Below are 20,953 nucleotides of genomic sequence, written 5' to 3'. Positions count from 1 at the left end.
ATTTTTATAATATGTAAACGATGTAATACCTTGTATTAAGTAGAACTTGTCATTATTGATCAAACACGTGTTTTAGTCTGACTGACCATAACAAGTCTTATTATCGTTAGTCTTACGGAAAATTTTGTATCTTGTTAAGAATAAACTATTTGAATATTAATTATTTAAGAGTGTAAACTAATTCGTTATAAAATGCCGAAAAAAAAGGGAAAGGGAAGCAAATTAGCTCGCATGAGCGATGAGGAACGTGCTCGCTACTTGCAACATCGAGCTGAATTAGAATTAGAAAGCAAGAGACGTAAACAACAATTGATTGCGGCGTTTACTAAGGTATATTAAATGCAATTAATATAAATAACATAATGCGATTTTGTAATAAATCAATATATGAAATGTAGAATAAGCTGAAACGCGAGGAAGCATTCTCGCGATTAAACACTGCAAAGATTAACGAACAATGGCGATTCATTCTACGCCGAATAAAATGTAAGGAACTTCATGAAAACGTGGAATATCTTTGGAAAAATTTTGATCACATGATGAAGACAAAAGATCTCATGATACGACATTTATATAATGAACTAGAGATAACTGATATGGATCACAGAAGATTACAAGAGGCTCATATTCAAACAATGGATCTAATAATTGGTAACTCACACATTGTAAAAGTAATATGCAAAGTATATACAATTAAATATTAAATTTAAATAGTTTTCATATAATTTAAATATTTTAATTTAAATTTAATTTATATTTATAGTTGTATTTATAATTATGTGCATGCGTATACGAAGAGGGACATTGTTAATAATTGATATTATATAGGAACATATAAGCAAAAATGTATGCATTTGCATGAATCCTTCATACACGAACGCAATCGTATCGCTATTGACGAAGTGAATGAATTAAATAGAGTACGAAAGGATTTAGAACAGCTCTGTGATCAACTACAGAATATAATTTTTGGACAAGATAAAGAAATAGAAAACAAATTGACGCAAACAAAAATCCAAAATGCCATTAATATACACAGCATTGTGTACTTGGTAAATATTTTTTTATTATTATTTATCTTGTCGTATGGTAGATGTTATTATAATGCAAAAATATTTTAGAAGGAAGACTCTTTGTCACGTTTGATGCAATATGCTTCTAATGAAATCGAAGAATTGTGGCGACAACTTAACGAAACGATAACCGAATACGAGAACAATACGGGAGATAAAAGAAAACAATACGAGTATTTGAAAGAACAGGACGATGCTCATCGTGCAAATGTAGCACAATATCCGAAGCTGCAGATACAGTTACAAGACATGATTAAGAGTTTAAAACAGGACACTCATGCGTTATCGCAGAAGCGAGAGCATAGTATAACAGAATTTAAGGATCAAATTGTGCAAATGAATAAGAAAACTAAAAACTTGAAACAAGCGTTTTCCATGACTCAAATGCTCGACGCCACTCAGTTGAAAAAATTGACTATTATTAGCATCAACGTTCTAAAAGTATTATTATTAAACTTTGATTAAAGTGTAATCTAATTTAATTAATTCCAATTAAATTTAAGAAAAAATTGTGTGTAATAGAGATTATATATTTAATAAATATTATTAAAGTCTAGATTCCTCATCTAACAAATATGCATTTTTAAGTATTGTTTAATTTATAGGAATTGGAGAGGATTTCAGAGAAGGGCTCAATATTGATTTCTTTGATGAAAATATGTTCAAGTTTGGAACCGTTTTCACTGACTGTCCAAAAATACACTTTACGTGATACAGGATCTCGAGCAGCTTTTACAAGCGTGAGTTATATTATTAATATATATATATATATATATGAGGAAAACATATATCTACTTCAAAATAAGATTAAGTAATATGATTATTTGCAGATATCAGAACCGTTCGATAAATTAGAGAACTTTTGGGAACAGTTTAATTATATTAAAGCTGACAACATTTTCATGAAGAAGGAATGTGATAAGCTATCTTTCGAGAACAAACAGTTGAGAAACACCTTGCGCACATATCTCTTAACTGTTTCTAGAACTCCAACCGCGCGACCGCTTACATCTATTTCTGTATAAACAGAATACATTTATTTCCAATAAAAAGAGGCATAAAAATTTTTTAAATTGAAAAGATATGTTTTAATATCGTATTTTAAAAATATTATAACCAATGTCTTTTCAAATCAAAATTAAATTTTCATGATAAATTTCTTTAAGAATTAAAATAATTTAAAGAAATAAAAAAGTTTATATTTTTTGTAAGTAGTTAAGAATTAATAGAGGGTGAAAGAAAGAATATATATATATATATATATATATATATATATTTTCTTTCTTATATATATATATATATGTAAAGAATTTAATTTATTCAACGATGAACAAATATTCCTCCGAGCGACAAATATTTATATGGTCGTGCACGAGTTCGCCCTTTTACAGGGTAGAAAAATATCTTTTCTTTTGGCGCCATACTCTCAGTTTCTAGATAAATATCAAAACACGCCCTCAGTCGTTGTATCTGTGCCGTCAACGTCGGCGATTTTGTCCACATTACATTGACCTCTCTCTCGATATCTCTGATGATATCAGCCGATGCCGGTACCATTGGGCTAATGCTTACGCTAAATACTGGTGCTATCTTTGGATAATCCGGCTTGATAGCGATTCTCGCTACAAGTTCACCTAAAATCATTTATTATATATAGATGTCTAAAAAAATAGAAAATATTTGTATAAAAAAATCTGAAATAATAGTAATAATCATACTACTGCCACGACGAAGTACAGCTTCGTAGAAGATATCTACAGACGATACTAATCCCCGTTGACAGAATGTTGGTGAAGTAACATAATTCGAATAATTCTTCCAGGTCATAGTCGTGAATCGGTGCAATGACGTTGAGATCTTTTGCGGTACTGGATCTGTTGTACTGATGAAGATTGGTAGGTTACCAGATTCCAATTGTCGTATCTCTGAACAAAGATCTAATCGTGCTTTTACGCGCCGCTTAATTTCTTTCAATACACTTTCAACAGAATCTTGTGCCAATTCTTGGCTCGTAAGCTGCAAATAAAATAAAATTTTAGTTGATATACTTTTATATAAAGGATATTGATTAAATCATATCAATAAACAAAATACAAGCAAAGGAACTTTTTTTATATTTCTTTTAACAAGCGTTAAAACCGAGATTAATTTTATTTGAAATTAATTATCTTTAACATTTCAATTATAAGTATATGTACCTTTTGCTGTTGTTCAGTCATATCAGATGAAACAAAGTGCAGACCAGCCATTCTTTGCGCCCATCTGTAAGGGATGCCTAGTCCCAAAGACGAAAAAGAGCCCAAATTATGACGTGATAACTGATACTGATTGGCGGGATTCGGACTCTCCAATCCTGAGTCTTGTGGATACAGTTCGCGAAGAATCGATTCTGATACCAGCATGTCTCTATTAATTAAATACAATTTGATAAAATTATTTCAAATAATTGAGAGAAGAAAAAAAGTGTGCTTTTATAATTATGTATTACAAATTTAAGTTAATAAAAAATTTAAGTAATGTTTAAGAAATTTTACATACCCAGCACTAATACCTCCTAAATCTTCTGTTTCAAGTTTTGACTCCACTGTAATGACTTTTAAATAAATCATGTAATAGAAGCAAAGGGTCAGTTTTGTCTCATCTAAAAAGTTAATTTTACACAAAATTAATTTAAATCAAGATTTTTAAAAAAATTCCAAAAACTTAATATTATTTACTTTTACAACTTTTTCACGTTAGAATATAATCACATGCGTTAAAATAAAATTAGAGTGGCAACTTTCAAACTTCATGAATCATATATATGTCTATTTAAAACTCACTTTTTAATATAATAATAATTTTTACATGCAACGGATGTCGTTGCAAGAGTTTTGACCGCTTTTCTTCCTGTCTAGCTTCCCGAGATATTCTATGATGTCTTTTCTTATGCACAGGCATTTCTTCTACAATACTTTCCGATTGATTTTCAGGATCTGAATCGGACTCTTGCAAACCGTCCTGATTGTTTGCACGTTTTGCTTCATCTTCGTCGCCTTCTACTTTGACCACCAATGTATTATCTATAAGATATTTTAAGATATGAAATTTTAATTCATAAAATGGCAACAAATACATATTAAATTACAGTTAATATAATAATGTACCATAAGCATCCCTATAAGCAGATGCCTTTGCATACAATACATAAAGTGGTGATGCAAGTAATGAAGCTTTTTGATGCTCTTGGCGAATTTTATCTAATGGTAATCCAAGACTCTCTTGCAATGGTTTGCTTGCCTGAAAACGTAGAAAATAAAATTTTTGATTAATAATGTTTAAAAAAACATAGAACGTTATATATATATATATATATATATATATATATATATATATATATATATTTTTTATTAATAAATTCTTACTTCCAATATAGAATGCAACTGTGGTGCAAGATTATCTAAGCGAGTCTGTTTTGTCTCAATGCTGGATGCTACTGCCTTTTTGCTCTCTGTCAATTCATCACACAATGCCGCCAACTCTTTTCTTTGTGTTAATTCCCATTCCAAACGAGCCAATCTCAGTTGATGAGGATTACTTTTTGTTATTTCCTAAAATATATTTATCACATGTATCATAGAAAGAAGTTTAAATTTAGTAACTATATGAAAAATTTATATACAGGTCGTGAAATGCTTTCTGGAGCTTCTTTATAAAATTCCTCTTCTGAAACAAGTTTTATCAATTCATCCTTGGATCTAAATTGGAAGAAAAAATAAGTTATTTTACTTTATGTAAAGATAAAATAAAAGAGTAAAGATTTTTCTCTATATAAAAATGAAGAGATTTACTTAAACTGAAGACACTTGACAACTTCTTTCTTCAAATGCATCACTTCATATAACAGATTCTGTAAATGCAAATGTCTGCTGTCTACACTACTTTTTGCAGCCACAAGAGAATCGCGTGCACATTTTGTACGAAATTTTTCCATGCGATTTAGCTTCTTCAACTCTACAAATGCCAGGGATGTTTGAATTTGCAATTCACGAATCTCATCTTTCGCCTAAAAAACATTGGTTTTTTTAAATTACAGAAAGCTCAAAAAGTGATTATTTTGCAGGCTTTGTTACAAACATTTGGATCTCCACTGGATTTCAATTTAACTATCTTGGACATTGCTGCTCGAATATTGTCACAGGTTGCTAAAAAACATTCGGAATCATCTTCGGGCAACCTCTCGTTAGCTTCCTTTTCTTCGTAACTTATTATAACCTAAAATAATATAAATTAAATTAATATAATTCGTAGAAGCAAAATAATATTTTATTACTATATATATCTATATGTGTGTGTGTGTGTGTGTGTGTGTGTGTGTGTGTGTGTGTGTGTGTGTGTGTGTGTGTGTGTGTGTGTGTGTGTGTGTGTGTGTGTGTGTGTGTATACTCTAATTATAATTTTCGGCATTTTTATATACCTTGTAGATATCTCCATCTTTCACGGACGTTCCACCGCTTGTATTCACAGACTTTCTTCTCTTTTTCGTACCATCCGACTCATTCTCTTTACCCATTTTTGATTAATTAGATTTTAAGATATGTGCTTTTATTTATAATTAATAAAAACTTCAAATTATTGAAAAAACGTTGCAGAATGAGGTTAATAACCTCACAGTTCACAGTCTGCCGTCCACCACCAACAACCATCCCTACGCACATTCCGTCGTCGACTGCGCGCGCACGTCACGCGTCTCAAAGTTTGGTACTTGGTTTTTTAATATTTTAGGGATATGTTCAAAAATTATACTCATTGGCCGGTATTCATAATCCGATCTTATATTTAAGGTCTCATTCAACCAATAAAATGATGCTATGCGGCTACTTCATTGGTTGAACGGGATCTTAAGATGATCTTAAATATAGATCGGACTATGAATACCGACCATTGGATAGAATAGTTAATTGACCAATCTTTGTTTCTTTTGTCCTGATTGGTCAATCGAATACTAACCTACGGATAGAATTTTCGAACGCATTCTTGTGTCATATGTACATACACTATGCAATAAATGACAGGAGTCAGAAGTCTATCGAAACGTAATTAATCTTTCTTTCAACGATGGGTAATTGCATCAGGAGCGTATTAAAGAGGCTGAGAAGAAATCGCGGCACGGAAAAGTATACATTATTTATGACATAAAGACACATGCGTATTGTGCTGCAAGCGCGATATCTTCTTGTTTACATTTTTTTCTCATGATTTCAGGACCATTATCCTGCTCATTGTTGGATTAGATAATGCTGGAAAGTCCTTGATATTGAATCATATTAGCGGCGGTAATTTTTCTGAAAAAAAAAAAAAAAAAAGGAACTTATCACTGTTCCGTCAATCTTTTACATACTGTATGTTTTTCTTACAGATCCAGACCGGAATGTACTGCCTACAATGGGATTTCGGACGGTATCTTTAAAACATAACTCATATTCAGTGAAGATTTATGATCTTGGTGGCAGTTCTCAGATTAGAGCATTGTGGCCTAAATATTATAATGATGTAAGCAACATGTGCACATTTTCTAAACAAGTGACAATGGAATCATGAATGAGTAAATGTTGTAATGAAATTATTAATAATTAATGGTACATTTATTAATGATGAAAGAAATTTTAATACACTTTATATCTGTGTATTCTTATTTGACATCTTTTAGATACATGGTCTTATATATGTGGTGGATGCTAGTGATATTTCCCGTCTTGCAGAAAATAAAGTCGTGTTTAATGAATTAATAACACATGAGCATATTTCAACGAAACCATTATTATTGTAAGGGATCTGAATTTATGTCTGTACACTTTCATCTGTGCACATTTGTTTTACATTTTTGTTTTTGATATATACTGTCACCTGTAGTCTAGGAAAAAAGGCTAATCATTTATGATTAAGCCATATATGATTAAGAATGTTGATAGACATGCACACACATGATATTACTGATTCTGCAATTTCAATTAGATTTTTATAATGTATGTGTAGACTTGCAAACAAACAGGATTTGAATGGAGCTATCGATGAGCTAGATCTGGTTGAAAATTTGGATGTGGAACATGCAGCCAATGCTATGAGATGTCCGACAAGAGTAGAAACATGCTCTTGTGTTTATGATAAGGAACAATCAAAGAGTAATATGGGCATAAAGAATGGATATAAGTAAGTTTATAATCACAGTAAACAAAGTTTTTATATATATATATAAAGTTTATAGTACTTAGTAGTTTATGTACTTTTCTGTATTATTGATAATCATAACTTATTTCATACAGATGGCTATTGGATACTATAATAAAGAATTACACTGCTTTAAATAATAGAACCAAACAATCACAAAGCTGTCACCATAAAAGTATTCAAGAATCCCGGTCTATTGCATCAAATACACCATCAAGAATTTCTATACATTCAAATCCCTTTAAACCCATTAAAGATCTCTTGGCAACAAAGGTGCAAATTTTATATTAAATTATCCATAATCATTTTATATATTATATTTTTTATCTTAGAAATAGTCCAATATATATATGAACTTTTTCTTTACTTACAATTAATGCATCATTTTATTTTTTTCTTTTTCAAAATTACAGGATGAAGTTCTAATAAGTGAAACATGCAATGGTATGTACTATATACTATATAATATCTAAAATAAATATGACATAAATTTTTAAGATTTATATGAAATAATATTCTAGGTGCTAATGAAGGGAAAAGCTTTATAAAAGCTTTCGTACGAAGAAATAAGACTGCCCCTCTTCCAGTTGAACAATCGACTATTGAGTGCGAAAATCTCTCGCGAAATCTTACGCCTAATGTGGAAACTTTTGCTGGAGAGAAAAGTACACAAACTATAACTACAATATTAGATCCCTTAAATTTAAATACTGATTATAATCCAAGCTATACTAGTACAAATTTAGTCCGTCCATATACAGCACCAGAGAGATCACAACGATTATTAAATAAAATGATAATTAATATTCCTGGACAAGTGCCTCAATGACAACATTTGTAGTTTTTATATTTTACTTTAAAAGGGACCACACACACGCGTGCGTTCATGCTTTACAGCGTTATAATACAGTTGTATTCACGATAAAAATATGAACTATATTATAAAGCATTATATATAATGGATCTTTCAGATAAATAATATCTCCAACATTACTATTTTTATAACATTGTCTAGTTATACATTAACATCTTTTGTATATAAAACACTATACTATTATCATTTTTGAATTCTGAAAATACGAAAATTTTGTTCAAACATTAACGTGTGTGTAATAATTTATATGTATTATTAAAATATAATTTTTTATAAGTTTGTAATAATATGTATAATAATATATAATAATAATAATGTATATATATTGTCTAATACAAAACGTATGTTTTTATGAAATATACTTTTTATTATTTAAAAGAAAAGTATTTTTTTTATACTACTTTTACTGATACATCTCATAAGGTGTGTGTGTGCATGAAGTATATTCAATGTAGAGCAGTCTAACAATTAATTTAAAATCAAATTATGGTTCTATTATCTCATATAAATGAATATTATTAAGAATATAATTATCTTTATTTTGCAATTAAACAAGTAATAAAAAATAATTTTATTGTTATAATATAATCATGATATTATAGTAAATAAAAATAAAAAAAGAGAAAAAATGATATTCCTTTTAAATGATTTTATACATTGCAACAATTGTGTTTTATTTATTAATTTATTTTGTAAATCTGTATACAAGTTTGTGTATAGAAAGATATAAATATATATGTATATATACGATACAAAGCACACACTGAAGTATCTGCTAAAGCTAATAATGTATAAAGATGCTGAAAATTGCTTCAATACTCCGGTAACATTGTTTCAAAAATTGCAATCTCAAAACGGATTCATGTGGCATACAACAGTGGCTATTCTTAGCACACATTTATCACAATACACAATGTAAGAGACATTGCACAATTTCATTGCCCAATATCTTGTACATCTTATATTTTTGAGCAATCACTTTATAACGCGTTATTTAAATAAGATGTTTACATTGCAAAATGCGTTTCTATGGTTAATTGCAAACATCTTATTGTACAATAAGGAACAATGAGAACGTGATTCTCTTTCAAAAATTATATATATAAAATTTATTATACATATTATATATAAAAAATTATATATAATATATATATATATATTGTACATTAAATACATATATATATATATACATATATATATATGTATGTATATGTATATATATTAAAAAAAAAATGTCTAAATATATGTGCATGTTATACTCACGCATATATATTTTAGTTTTAAATAGTTTAACCATAGTTATCAAACAATTGCGAGTAGATATAAGGCATACAAATTCGATTACTCTTACTATGAAAGACTTTGTATCACGTTTTGTAAATTTCGTTACCGTTTCTCCTGCGAATACAGCAATTTCTGCTACAATATTAATTGATCCTTTTGCTTTTCACGTTCTTATCTATTATATTCTTTAAACTAGCGCCACAAAATATACCTGCTAGCAATTTTGGTGCAAGCAGATAATACATCTTAATTAGTCTAATCACAATGCAACTTATTTTTTTAATATTTTTGTAACATTTGAATGTTTGTTGTAATTACTAGTGAACTACAATTAATTTATTTTAGGCAAATGTAGTTATGCATTGTGAAGTTGGAATATTGAACATTGTTTTATCAATAGGCTCTTACTTATTGCAGAGATCATACGTACTGTTACAAAGCTTAATATAAAATATATATATGTATATATAATAAAAAAAATAAAATTGTCATATATATACATATATATATATATATATATATATATATATATATATATATATATATGATTCATGTGACCATACATTATATAATTAAAAAATATTCAATTTATATCTATATATAACATCAATGCTACTATGATAGAATGTATGAAATATCTACTGTAAAGTTTTCTCAAATATTTTATATTTCTAAGAATTACTCATGAAAAATATGATTAAGAATAGCTGTGTACATATATATTTTAATTTAATTGATAAATCTTTTATTTGTACTTATTATATATTTTAATATATGAATAATATATGAGACTGTCAGAAGCGAAAGAATTGGTTCTTTAAAGTTTTCTCCAATTAAATTCTTATGTATATATATATATATATATATCGCATAAGCGATTCTATAACTCTGTTCTTTGGAGATATAAATCTTATCAAACGCGTCAGCATAGAAATGATGTATGGAATTTGCATTTGCTAATACATTGTTATATTGTTAGGCGTGTTCGACTTGAAATTTGTAGCAATACTTCGACATACGAATCTCAACTCAAAAAAGAGTTACTAAGGGCGCGTTCGGGGAGACACTATATAGTGCTACCAGTGTCGTTCTATCTTTGTTACTCATTAAAAGTTGAACAAAGATAGAACGACGTTGGTAGCGCTATATAGTGTCTCCCCGAACGCACCCTAACTGTGCCAACGTGTTGCCACAAATTTCAAGTCACATATATACATATATTGTCAACAGAATTATAGCGAATTCGATTGGACTACACTAGTATGCACTGGTGCACACAAAGATTATCGTAAAAAAATTTACATTGAAATAAATTATTAAAAAAGTAAAATAATTAATAGCTATTATTATTATAAATGAATAGATCTTGTCTTACATTTTTTTTTCTGTAAAACTTATATTTTTCGAAATTGTTCAGTTTCCATATTTTTTCCTCACTCTGTATATATAAAATGCACTCGTTCGATTTATTAATCACGAATATGGAAAACGGTTAGATACACTAATGTAATACATATTAAAGATTGTATAAATTTATAATATAAATATAAGTAATTAAAAAATATTAAAATAATTATAAATTAAAATAAGTATAAATTACTGTTGTTATTGTTATGGAACAATAATAGCTCTTGGTATTATTTTACTTTTTCACAAACCATCTACGAATGTGAACAAAATTAATAAATTAAACTATATATATATATATATATATATGGTTTAATTTACTAATTCTGTTCACATTCGTCGTTATAGCTATGCACATTCATATGTCAATGTGTTTCCACAAATTCAGATTAAACAAGCGTCTAACAATATATATATATATATATACAATATATATGATATATAAAATAACTGTGTATGTATGTGTATGTGTGTGAACATCTCCATTATATTTTATACTTAGCATTATAAATGCAATACATATTTGAAAAAAAAATCAGCTATTTTTATCACAATACAAGAACGTTTTTCTCTCATACAGGAATAAAAAGTAAAAAATAAAAAAAGTTATATGTGGCAGTAATTGTATTTATCTGTTAGAAAGAGGAGGAACATACTACAATTAAAAAAAAAAAAAGAATGTAACTAATGCAACAATGTAATTAAAATGCAATAATGTAATTTAAAAAAAAGAAACAAAAAAGTATTCTGATGTATAAAAATTTATCACTGGCACAAATACAAAGTACATATACAAGCACATAAATTTTTTATACCAACCTCTTCTTATACAATTGACTATACAACTCCATTCATTGGAGATGTAAATCTTACCAAGCGTGTCAGCATAGAAGTGATGCATGGAATTTGTTTTTGTTGATGCATAGTTATATTATCAGGCGTGTTTGATTCAAAATCTATGGCAACACGCTGGCATACAAATGTCAGTAAAGTTAGCAAGTCGTAACGAGTACCATTCTCGCGTAATTCCAAGCACAAGGCTTGCATGAACCATGATCCACGGCTAGTATTTCTCCAGGAATAGTAACCTGTTAATTTAAAAAACCCTTTAAATCATGAGATATATCTAACATAAGATTGGCAATTAATTAACAATTATATTTAGAATTTCAAATTTGATACGTTTATAAGTTAATAACAGTCAGGGTTAATTACAATAATGGGGAAGTAAAGTAATAAATAATTTTTTATAGCAATCTAATATTCATCTACAAATAAATTACCTGGTATGGTTGAGTAGGCAATCATAAAGTCAGCTTGACTAGGAATACGATATGTCGCGGTTGGTAATCCGTCTGTTTCCGTTCGTTCCTTAAGAGTAATACCTGGGTCTAATCTATCACCCTGACAAGCTTGAATGAAAAATAGTTTAGGTTTTCCGGCAAGAGTCGGGCATCTATCGGCAGTGAAATGATGCCAAAGAGAATCTGCTTTGTATGAAGTATCATGTGCATAGAGTAGACCAAGTTCGCCGTGACTTAACACAGCTACTACCAAGCAATCATGTTCAGAATGATCCATGTCTGCAACTACAGAAACAATAATTTATAATTATTTTATAGGACATTTTTGTCATATTGTGTGTTTCTATGAAATATATCTTTTAAGATTTACTTTATTTTAATAATAACCTTAAGAGAATATACGAATTTTTTAAATAAAATACCTAATGTAAATAAATATGCAAATTAACAAGTATGACTTACCTCTTTCTAACTGTTTTACTATGTCTCTGTGAGTAGAGTTATGAAGATCGTTTACTTCAAATCCCAGACTTTTCAGTGTATTAATAAGATTATCGCAGTCTACATTTGTACCAGAGCGAGGTTTCAGATGCGAGATAGTAAAAAATTCATGATTAAAGATTAAAGCTATTCCACGTTTAGAATGATTCATTTTATAATGTGTAGCATAACGTTCAGTTGGTGACGTTTGTAATGATGCTGCACTAGAAGGTATAATGTTCCTGCAAAAACAATTGTATTATGTTGTTTCAAATATTTTAGAATATTTTATGCAGTAAATACAAACTATATATTTTATGTGGAATTACATGTAGAATTATATTCTAAATGTCTACACACACATACACAATAATCAAAGCCAAAATTTTGCAGCATCTTATATTTTATAATAAATATACAAAATTATTAATAATACTTCACCAATTTCAATAGTTTTATATATATTTTGTGATTTTAATTCTTAGATTCATTATTTCAATAAGATACAAAATTTCTATAATCTCAAAGTTATGATATTATTATTAGATTATTTTTTCACATCTCTAATAAATTGTTACAAATAAATCATTACTTGATTAAATATATTATTATATTGATATGATTCCATTATTATGTTGTATGTTTATATAATTGATAATCTTAAAAAACTACTGATTTCTGAGAACAATGCTTCAACCCCTTATAAGTTCTTATAACAATTTTTGATATGTGTAATCTATGCTGTTAAAAAAATATTTTTAAGCATTAAATAATATAATATTGTAAAATGTTTTGTTTTAAAAATGTTTTAAAATATTTTGAAGGATATATAATGTTAAATAGATTATACTCTTAGTCAGTTCAATGCAATCAATTATGAAACTTCAAAGATATCCAATATATTATTGATTGTTTTATATTGGCTAAATTATTCTTCCAGTTCAGCAATAAAAAACAAATGTTTTTTTTTTTTTTTTTTTTTTTTTTTTTTATTTTTATTTTTACAATATTGATACTGATCATTAAATTAAATCTTGTAGTTTATATATTTTCTTCATTTAGTCCCGATCACATGTGGGTCATGATGTCTTGTCACAGTTTTAACTGTCTCAAAATGCTTAAAAAAGATCTATAAAAATTTATATATTTTCTTTGACATTATACAAAATATAGAATTGGTAAAAAGTGATTATGTACAACAAAAGTTAAAAAATAAATTTTAAACTCTTTTTATTGGTTAAAGTCTTTGGGATATTTTATTGTTAAAATATCAATAGGATCAAAATGATCTATATTATAGTTTTAAGGGTAAAATGTATCACATTAAATATTAAAAACATAATATATACACATAAATAAATTCGAGAGTGGGCGTTAGAAGTAAATAAAAAAATCACAATATTAAATTAATGGAAATTTAGACAGATTAAGCATAAATATATATATATATATATATATATATATATATATATATATATATTGTAAGATTATAGAAATAAACAGTCACAGAGAAACATTATATTACAACGTAATTACTGATATACGAACATCTGTTACGATAGTTTACACTATAGTGAAAAACACATATTATATCGCCTTTATGTTAGCCTTTGATACAGATTTGTCTCATACCTGTTGGCTCCTAATGATCCAAACGCATCACCGACATCGTCGTTGTTTCCAACGCCATTATTGATATTATCGGGCTTGGAACACATGGCGTTGCGTTTCGTGCGAGTTCGATAACAGAGAAAAGATAGCTTTGTTGCGTAGCTTTGCAGCCGTTGTGTATAGATAATACACCGTTAAACGGACTTGAAAACAACTTTATACAAGCAATATAGGAGCACGTCTGTGGAAGAAAATGCGCGATAATATTTGTTGATAACTGTATATGACTCACACAGTCTGTCACAGTTCTCACAAGACGCCGTTCGCAATATGTCGTTGGTCGTTGATGTTGTGGCAGTGTCGCCACCTTAAACATACATATGTATCTATATGTATTTTAGTCGATATTACTATTATCGATATAGAGAAGATATCGATTATTTGGTAATATTGAATAACAATAAATATGGCATATGGCTAATAATTGTGGTAAGGTTAGTTTTGGAAAACGTAATCGGGTGGTGTGGTGTTTTTAAAGTATATAAAAAAATGTATATTATTCATATATAATTTTTTCCATCATTTTACCTGATAAAAAGACAAAATCAAGATTAAATTGAAAACATGGCCATGCTTGCAGACCGTCGGCAAAAGCAAAAATGGAGCCTTAATCCACGAGGAAAGTGGTGGTCCGAAGGTGTGTGAACATTTAAAAATATTTAAAACTTTCAGATAATGATATTCTCGATGTATTTATTTACTATGATAAACTATTATTTTTTTGCATGTTTGAATGTTACATGCTTTATATATGAATTTTTGACTTTGATTTATATCTTCTCTACTTAAATGTTATTATTGAAACAGACTCGAATAAGTTTGGTCAGAAAATGTTAGAGAAAATGGGCTGGACAAAAGGAAAAGGGCTTGGTATCAACGAGCAAGGTATAACGGAATATCTCAATGTACCATACAAGAAAGACACAGCCGGTAAGTAAAAACATAATGTTTATGTAAAAACTATGTCATAGACATTATGCTTAACTAAAATTTTATTCTTTTTTTAAGGTATTGGATATGATGAAAATTTAGATACATGGATGGAACATCAGGAAAAATTTAATAATTTCTTGCAACAACTTCAATTTGAGAACGAAAATCAAAACACTATTCAGAAATTGGAAAGAGAAGAAGATACTTTAAGTGGACAATCTATGGAACTAAAGTCTAAAAAGAGTCGTTCTCGTGTACAGTAAGTATTTAAAGCAATATTTTAACTTCTCTACAAATATAACATATAACTATAAGATATAAAATCTAAATTTTTACAAATATAATGTATAACTATACAAAACATATATATGTAAATCTAAATTTATAAATTTTTAGCATTTGTGTTATCTAGAGATATTTGCACATTATTATGATAATTTTAAATTTATAAAAGTATATAAACTTATTTGCAGTTATAAAAAATTTACACGTGGCAAAGACATAAATAAATATAAGCCAAAGGATTTAGCGAATATATTTGGCCAAAAAGAATTAACAAGTAAAGTTCAAATGAAAACAGAAAATGATAACAATGTTCATGAAAAAGAAGCTGTTAGCATGGAAGAAAATAAAAATGAAATTGTCACAATTAACGGTGGTAGTATGACTGATTACTTCAAGCGTAAGCTAAACTATAATAAAAACTTTTCAACCAAAATTACTAATAATCTGAAGACTGACTCTGAAAATGAGAATGAGCAATATGTGGGCTTTGGATTTGCACCAAAAACAGAAAATATATCGTCCAATGAAGTGTCAAAAGATTTTAACAAGAAGAGTAATTATGCTTTTGATAACCCTTGTTTAGGATTGAATAATAGTCCTACAGAAATTATGTTATCTAACACTGATAGTACTAGTAAAAAGTCTACAAAGAAGAGAAAGAAGGAATATGAAATTGATAGTTTGCATACTATTGAAATGGATAAAGCTAATGCCTGCAAGAAATTAAAAACTGAAATTATTAATAGAGACTGTAAAGATGGTTTTACAAATCCAGCTCTTAATTTAGACATAAACTTTGAAGAGGATTGTAATGGTAAAGAATTTGAAGTATCCAGAGCACAATTTGGTCTAGAAAATTGTGGCTTAGATTTGACAGATGAAAGAAGCAACAAGAAATGCGTAACATTTAATGATCATGTTACATTGTATCAGTATAATATAGATTCCACCAAAAAGAAAAAAGGAAAAGCCACATTGGATAAATTTGAAGTCGAAAATAAGAAACACAAAAAGAAACGGAAACATGAAAGCATTATAACTGCTGTGTCAAATGGGTTTGTTAATGAGGCATTAGATATGGAAACAGTATGTGAAGAAATTAACGATAATACATTGAATGAACATAAAAGCAAAAAAACTAAGAGAAGGAAGATATGTAAAATATCTAATTTAGAAACAATACAAGAATCACCAGAACGAGAAAAAGAAATAACTGAGATTAATGTAGAATTAGAAGATGTGTTTAACACTAATACTGCTAAAAATAAAGAAATAGATATTATAGATAAAAAATTAAAAAATAAGAAAAAGAAGAAAACCAAAGTTGAAAACATTACTGTAGTTGAGACCACAAATGAGGAATTAGATTTTGAAACCAAAGAGATAAGTAAAAATAAAAAAATTAAAAAACATAAAGAGGATTGCATAAAAGAAGAAGAAATTGTAATTTCTAAGAAACAAGAGAAAAAAGATAAGGAAAATTGTAAAATTGAAAAGTGTGTTATTCAAACTGAAATAAATAGTGATTTGATATTAGCTAAGACAAATTCTAAGCAACAACAAAATTATTCAATAATAGATGAAAACAAAGATGTCACAGAAATATTGTCAGTTGTTAAAATGAAAAAAAAAATAGAAGAAGAGGTATTCTTAGAAAATAAACAAAAAAAGAAAAAGAAAAAACACATTGACATTGAAGATGATTTCAAGAATGAATGTGATATAAAGAAAGAAATTTCTGATAAAGAAAACGTTGGCAAAGAGCAAGAGTCAGATATCAAAAAATTAGAAAAAAAAAATAAAAAACACAAGAAATCAAAAGAAAAACGTATATCTGATGGAGATTCTATCGACTTTAATCTAGAAATTGTGAACGGAAATACTATCAAGCAGGAAAACGTAGAAATTATAAATGAAAATACTGTCAAGCAAGAAAAAGTAGAAAATGAAGAATCGAGCCATATATCTGTAAAGAAAAATAGAATAATAGATTCTATTGACAATATAATGCATAGTCCATGGAATGCAAAAGCAAGAATATCTAAAAAAATGTTGATAACACTTTTCCAAAATAATGAAATTCTAGATTTTCCTGGTTCTAACATTCATGATATAAAAGGATATGGTGTAGATATTAAATGATGTGTTAAGAATTTTATAATAATTTTGACAATGAATTTTGGTAATGTTAGTTTGCTTGCTGACAAGGATTATGTATCTTTAATATAATATGCGTACATATATTATTTAAACATAATGAATATATATATATAATTTTTTTTTTTTTTTTTTAACAAGTGCATTTGAGTATTTTTAAACAAGGGTATATTTAAGTAATATTTTTAATATTGTACAATGTATAATATTTCTGTATCAATTTAGACAATTTCTATACATGAAAACAATTTCTGTACATTTAATTAAATATATTATTTAATGTATAAAGGAAATAGTAACATATTTAAACAATATACAAAATTTATATTTAAAAAAAAGCATTGAACTTTATTGATCAATTAAAATTATTTTTATATAATTATATTATTGATAAATTTTTAATTTATGATTGCAATCTTTGCATATGTCACTATACAAACAATTAATAAGATTTATTTTGACATTTATCATCATCAATTTCTACATCTGTATTATCATATATATATCTAACATCTTCTAAATTTAGAATTTTGTTACGAATTTGAGATACAACTTCCAAATCCGACTCATTTAATTCTATTACATTGTAAGGTATGTAATCTTCTTCTACTGAAAGCACACAATATTGAAGACCTTGTAACAGATTTTGTATTTTATTTAAGAACCTTGGATCACATTTAAACTGAAACAAAAAAAACAATGATATAGTTATATTAAAATTGTAATTTTTATATTAGATAATACTTTTTTACATCAGTTTTGTTAAAATATTTAAATACTTGATGCAAATATTCTGATTAATACTTTATATGTATATAACATACCAGGAAATATTTGGTATTATTTTCTTCAAATTCCTCTACATCTTCTGCACCAACATTAATGGCATCTTCAGTGGCATGTTCCAAATCACCTTTCTTTTCAACTATGATATTACCAACATGATTAAACATTTTCCTGGCAGAATCTTCTGCAAATTTTCCACTATATACATAATTCAAACAATAATGAATATAAAAGATATGTTTGGGAGTGCTACATTAATCTAGTATAAAAATTTATATTAATTCTTATATTAAATAAAAGAATGATACTTTATGTTAAATATACAGAATAAAAATATATATATACATATACTAAAATATATTTATAGAAAATAAATTTTTTTCTCTTACTATTTTAAAATAAAAATATACATAGATATGTATGTCTTAGATATATTTTGAATGTATAAATTACATATAAAAAATATATATATCTATTTTCATACCTGGTTTTTTTCAGTTTTGATTTAAGTAGCATTATAAATGCTTTTGGATTATCTGTCGTATAATGTACAAGCATGACATAACCATTTGGACCACGAACTTCTGCTATACCTGTTTGTGTCTTGTTTTTACGTGCTTCCATTTTCTCAAGAAAATTATTTATCGATCCAACAGGCATATTTGCTTTTTTAGCTTGTTCAATTATTTGTGCTAATTTTGAATTATGAGTAGGCTTTGTACTACCATTCTCTAAAATACATTATTTAATAAGTTTTTTTAAATAACACATCAATATTTAAAATATATCATATATGAAATTAAAGATACTGGTTATCTAATAAACATATTATATAACATATAATAAAAAGAATACATTTTTTATCATATATAATTAAATATATATATATATATATATATATAAATGTAAATAAAATATTTAAATATAGTCCCATTAATCGTAAATACAAATATGTACATTTTATGTAAAGTTTATTACTATTAGCATGTTATATATAACTCTCATAATAAAAAGTATACCCTGTATAGCAATCTGCATTTGTAGCTTCAAGTGATGAAACTGTATCATTTTTTGATTATCTTTTTCTGCTTTTATATGTTTTATATTTGCCCATTTGCTATGACCGGCGAATCTTTTATTACCTTTAGATAAAAAATAAATATATCTATTAAACAGCAATTTATTCAATATCTCTGTCATTTTCGAAAAAGGTTATATTACATTATATAGGTTATGTCACATTACTGTAACTGGAGCATTCACTTTTAAATTTCCTCGATATTCTCGAGTCGGACGTATATCACACATCTAGACAGACGAACACACATTCCGATTGGACACAACCATTCGGAATTTTCCCAGATTTTCACTAGACTCGACCAATCAAGGAATTTTATGTAAATTGAAACATGAATTAGTGTCACTCTCTAGATATTTGTGTATCATGACTGTGTAATCTGAAAAGAATAACAAAATATTCATCCCGAACAGAAAATAGAAAAGAAATGAAGATATTTCTGACGCCTTCTGCACATTATTCTTTTATACACATATTCTATCTCTCAGACAAAATATTAAAAGTAAAATGGTAAGAAATTTATTCGATCAAATCATTTAAATCATTAGAACGTTTTGAAATGGCAAGTTGATTTTACTCAGAGCATTTTATAAATCTAACATTAACCCTATAATTGATTCTCATTGTCAGTTTAATTCAAGGAAAGATTTTGTTAGCTATTAATACTAGTAACTTCTATTAAGGCAATTAAAAATTATTTTTAACCAAGAAAAAAGTTATTGAAATATATAAGCAGTATATATAAAAACTTATTAATAATAATACGTAATAAAAATATTCAGAGGAAAGGGCTTTCGAATGGATACGCCGCGTGTCGTGACAGCGTCTCTATCAGCACACATGTTTAAAAGATATTTATAAGAGATCCACAGGATATTAAAATATGTTTTAACATTCTATGGATTTCTTAAAAATATCTTTTGAACATGTGTGCTGTTAGCGGTTATGCCGATGACTTTCCTCTGAGAATTTTAGTGGCCGTGAAAGCCTTTTAAAACTATAATAAAAATCTTTTTACATTAAAGCAAAAATGCATCATTTAATTTTGGAAATTAATATTTATTATTAGTATGATAGTTTTTCTCTCTTTTTCTTTCTCTCTCCTCTCTCTATCTCGCTCTCAATATCATAATGTTATTGATAATATATATAGGCAGTAAAACAATAATTTAAGAAAATTGCAAAATGCAACCATTTCTTTTGACTATCCAAATGCTGCAAACAATTGTGATAGTTTTTATTTGTATTCCAGAAATAATAATTAACTATAAGGTAGAATACGCTACTCATACAAGTATATTATGTGTGTGTGAGAGAGAGAGAGAGAGAGAGGAGAAAAAGAGAGTAAAGAAACAAAGTCTCATATATTTTGACTCGCTTCGCGCATACGTCTGAACTTCTTATATCTTCTAAT

General features: G+C 27.6%; 6 protein-coding genes across 7 annotated transcripts; 3 read left to right on the top strand and 3 right to left on the bottom strand.

The window, feature by feature from the left end:
- The first annotated feature begins 176 nt into the window (after nt 1-176).
- On the top strand, nt 177-2,299 carry LOC140664730 (dynein regulatory complex subunit 2). Its single transcript, XM_072890149.1, is given in 5 exon segments — nt 177-330; nt 399-651; nt 829-1,514; nt 1,679-1,813; nt 1,904-2,299. Coding segments are annotated over 5 exon segments (1,407 nt in total). The 5' UTR covers nt 177-192; the 3' UTR covers nt 2,099-2,299.
- Nucleotides 2,300-2,368: 69 nt separating this feature from the next.
- Thoc5 (THO complex subunit 5) lies at nt 2,369-5,792 on the bottom strand. The gene is made up of 11 exons (XM_072890146.1): nt 5,530-5,792; nt 5,190-5,327; nt 4,904-5,118; nt 4,735-4,810; nt 4,478-4,663; nt 4,220-4,352; nt 3,896-4,135; nt 3,612-3,714; nt 3,272-3,479; nt 2,792-3,089; nt 2,369-2,707 (listed from the first exon to the last, which is right to left on the bottom strand). Exons 1-11 carry the CDS (start codon nt 5,623-5,625, stop codon nt 2,394-2,396), a joined length of 2,007 nt encoding a protein of 668 aa, XP_072746247.1. The 5' UTR covers nt 5,626-5,792; the 3' UTR covers nt 2,369-2,393.
- Nucleotides 5,793-6,071: 279 nt separating this feature from the next.
- Nucleotides 6,072-8,109, top strand: LOC140664812 (ADP-ribosylation factor-like protein 13B). The gene is made up of 8 exons (XM_072890303.1): nt 6,072-6,229; nt 6,318-6,388; nt 6,472-6,605; nt 6,763-6,878; nt 7,089-7,262; nt 7,376-7,553; nt 7,694-7,724; nt 7,802-8,109. The coding sequence occupies exons 1-8, from the start codon at nt 6,171-6,173 to the stop codon at nt 8,107-8,109; spliced, it is 1,071 nt and encodes a 356-aa protein (XP_072746404.1). The 5' UTR covers nt 6,072-6,170.
- On the bottom strand, nt 7,089-14,581 carry LOC140664813 (caspase-1). The gene is made up of 4 exons (XM_072890304.1): nt 14,262-14,581; nt 12,612-12,871; nt 12,129-12,434; nt 7,089-11,933 (listed from the first exon to the last, which is right to left on the bottom strand). The coding sequence occupies exons 1-4, from the start codon at nt 14,345-14,347 to the stop codon at nt 11,683-11,685; spliced, it is 903 nt and encodes a 300-aa protein (XP_072746405.1). The 5' UTR covers nt 14,348-14,581; the 3' UTR covers nt 7,089-11,682.
- Nucleotides 14,582-14,713: 132 nt separating this feature from the next.
- LOC140665038 (uncharacterized) lies at nt 14,714-18,317 on the top strand. Its single transcript, XM_072890717.1, has 4 exons — nt 14,714-14,937; nt 15,108-15,230; nt 15,309-15,492; nt 15,707-18,317. The coding sequence occupies exons 1-4, from the start codon at nt 14,865-14,867 to the stop codon at nt 17,658-17,660; spliced, it is 2,334 nt and encodes a 777-aa protein (XP_072746818.1). The 5' UTR covers nt 14,714-14,864; the 3' UTR covers nt 17,661-18,317.
- On the bottom strand, nt 18,118-19,818 carry LOC140665039 (translational activator of cytochrome c oxidase 1). Of its 2 annotated transcripts, XM_072890719.1 has the most exons (5): nt 19,683-19,818; nt 19,481-19,603; nt 18,946-19,192; nt 18,500-18,659; nt 18,118-18,357 (listed from the first exon to the last, which is right to left on the bottom strand). In XM_072890719.1, the coding sequence occupies exons 2-5, from the start codon at nt 19,527-19,529 to the stop codon at nt 18,118-18,120; spliced, it is 696 nt and encodes a 231-aa protein (XP_072746820.1). In that variant the 5' UTR covers nt 19,530-19,603; nt 19,683-19,818. The 2 variants fall into 2 exon arrangements, with proteins under 2 accessions (XP_072746820.1, XP_072746819.1); XM_072890718.1 differs by having other exon boundaries at nt 19,481-19,734.
- Between the last annotated feature and the right edge of the window lie 1,135 nt (nt 19,819-20,953).

Source organism: Anoplolepis gracilipes, chromosome 4, assembly GCF_047496725.1.
Source record: "Anoplolepis gracilipes chromosome 4, ASM4749672v1, whole genome shotgun sequence".
Taxonomy (NCBI): Eukaryota; Metazoa; Arthropoda; class Insecta; order Hymenoptera; family Formicidae; genus Anoplolepis; species Anoplolepis gracilipes.
This window is presented reverse-complemented; position numbering and strand designations above follow the sequence as displayed.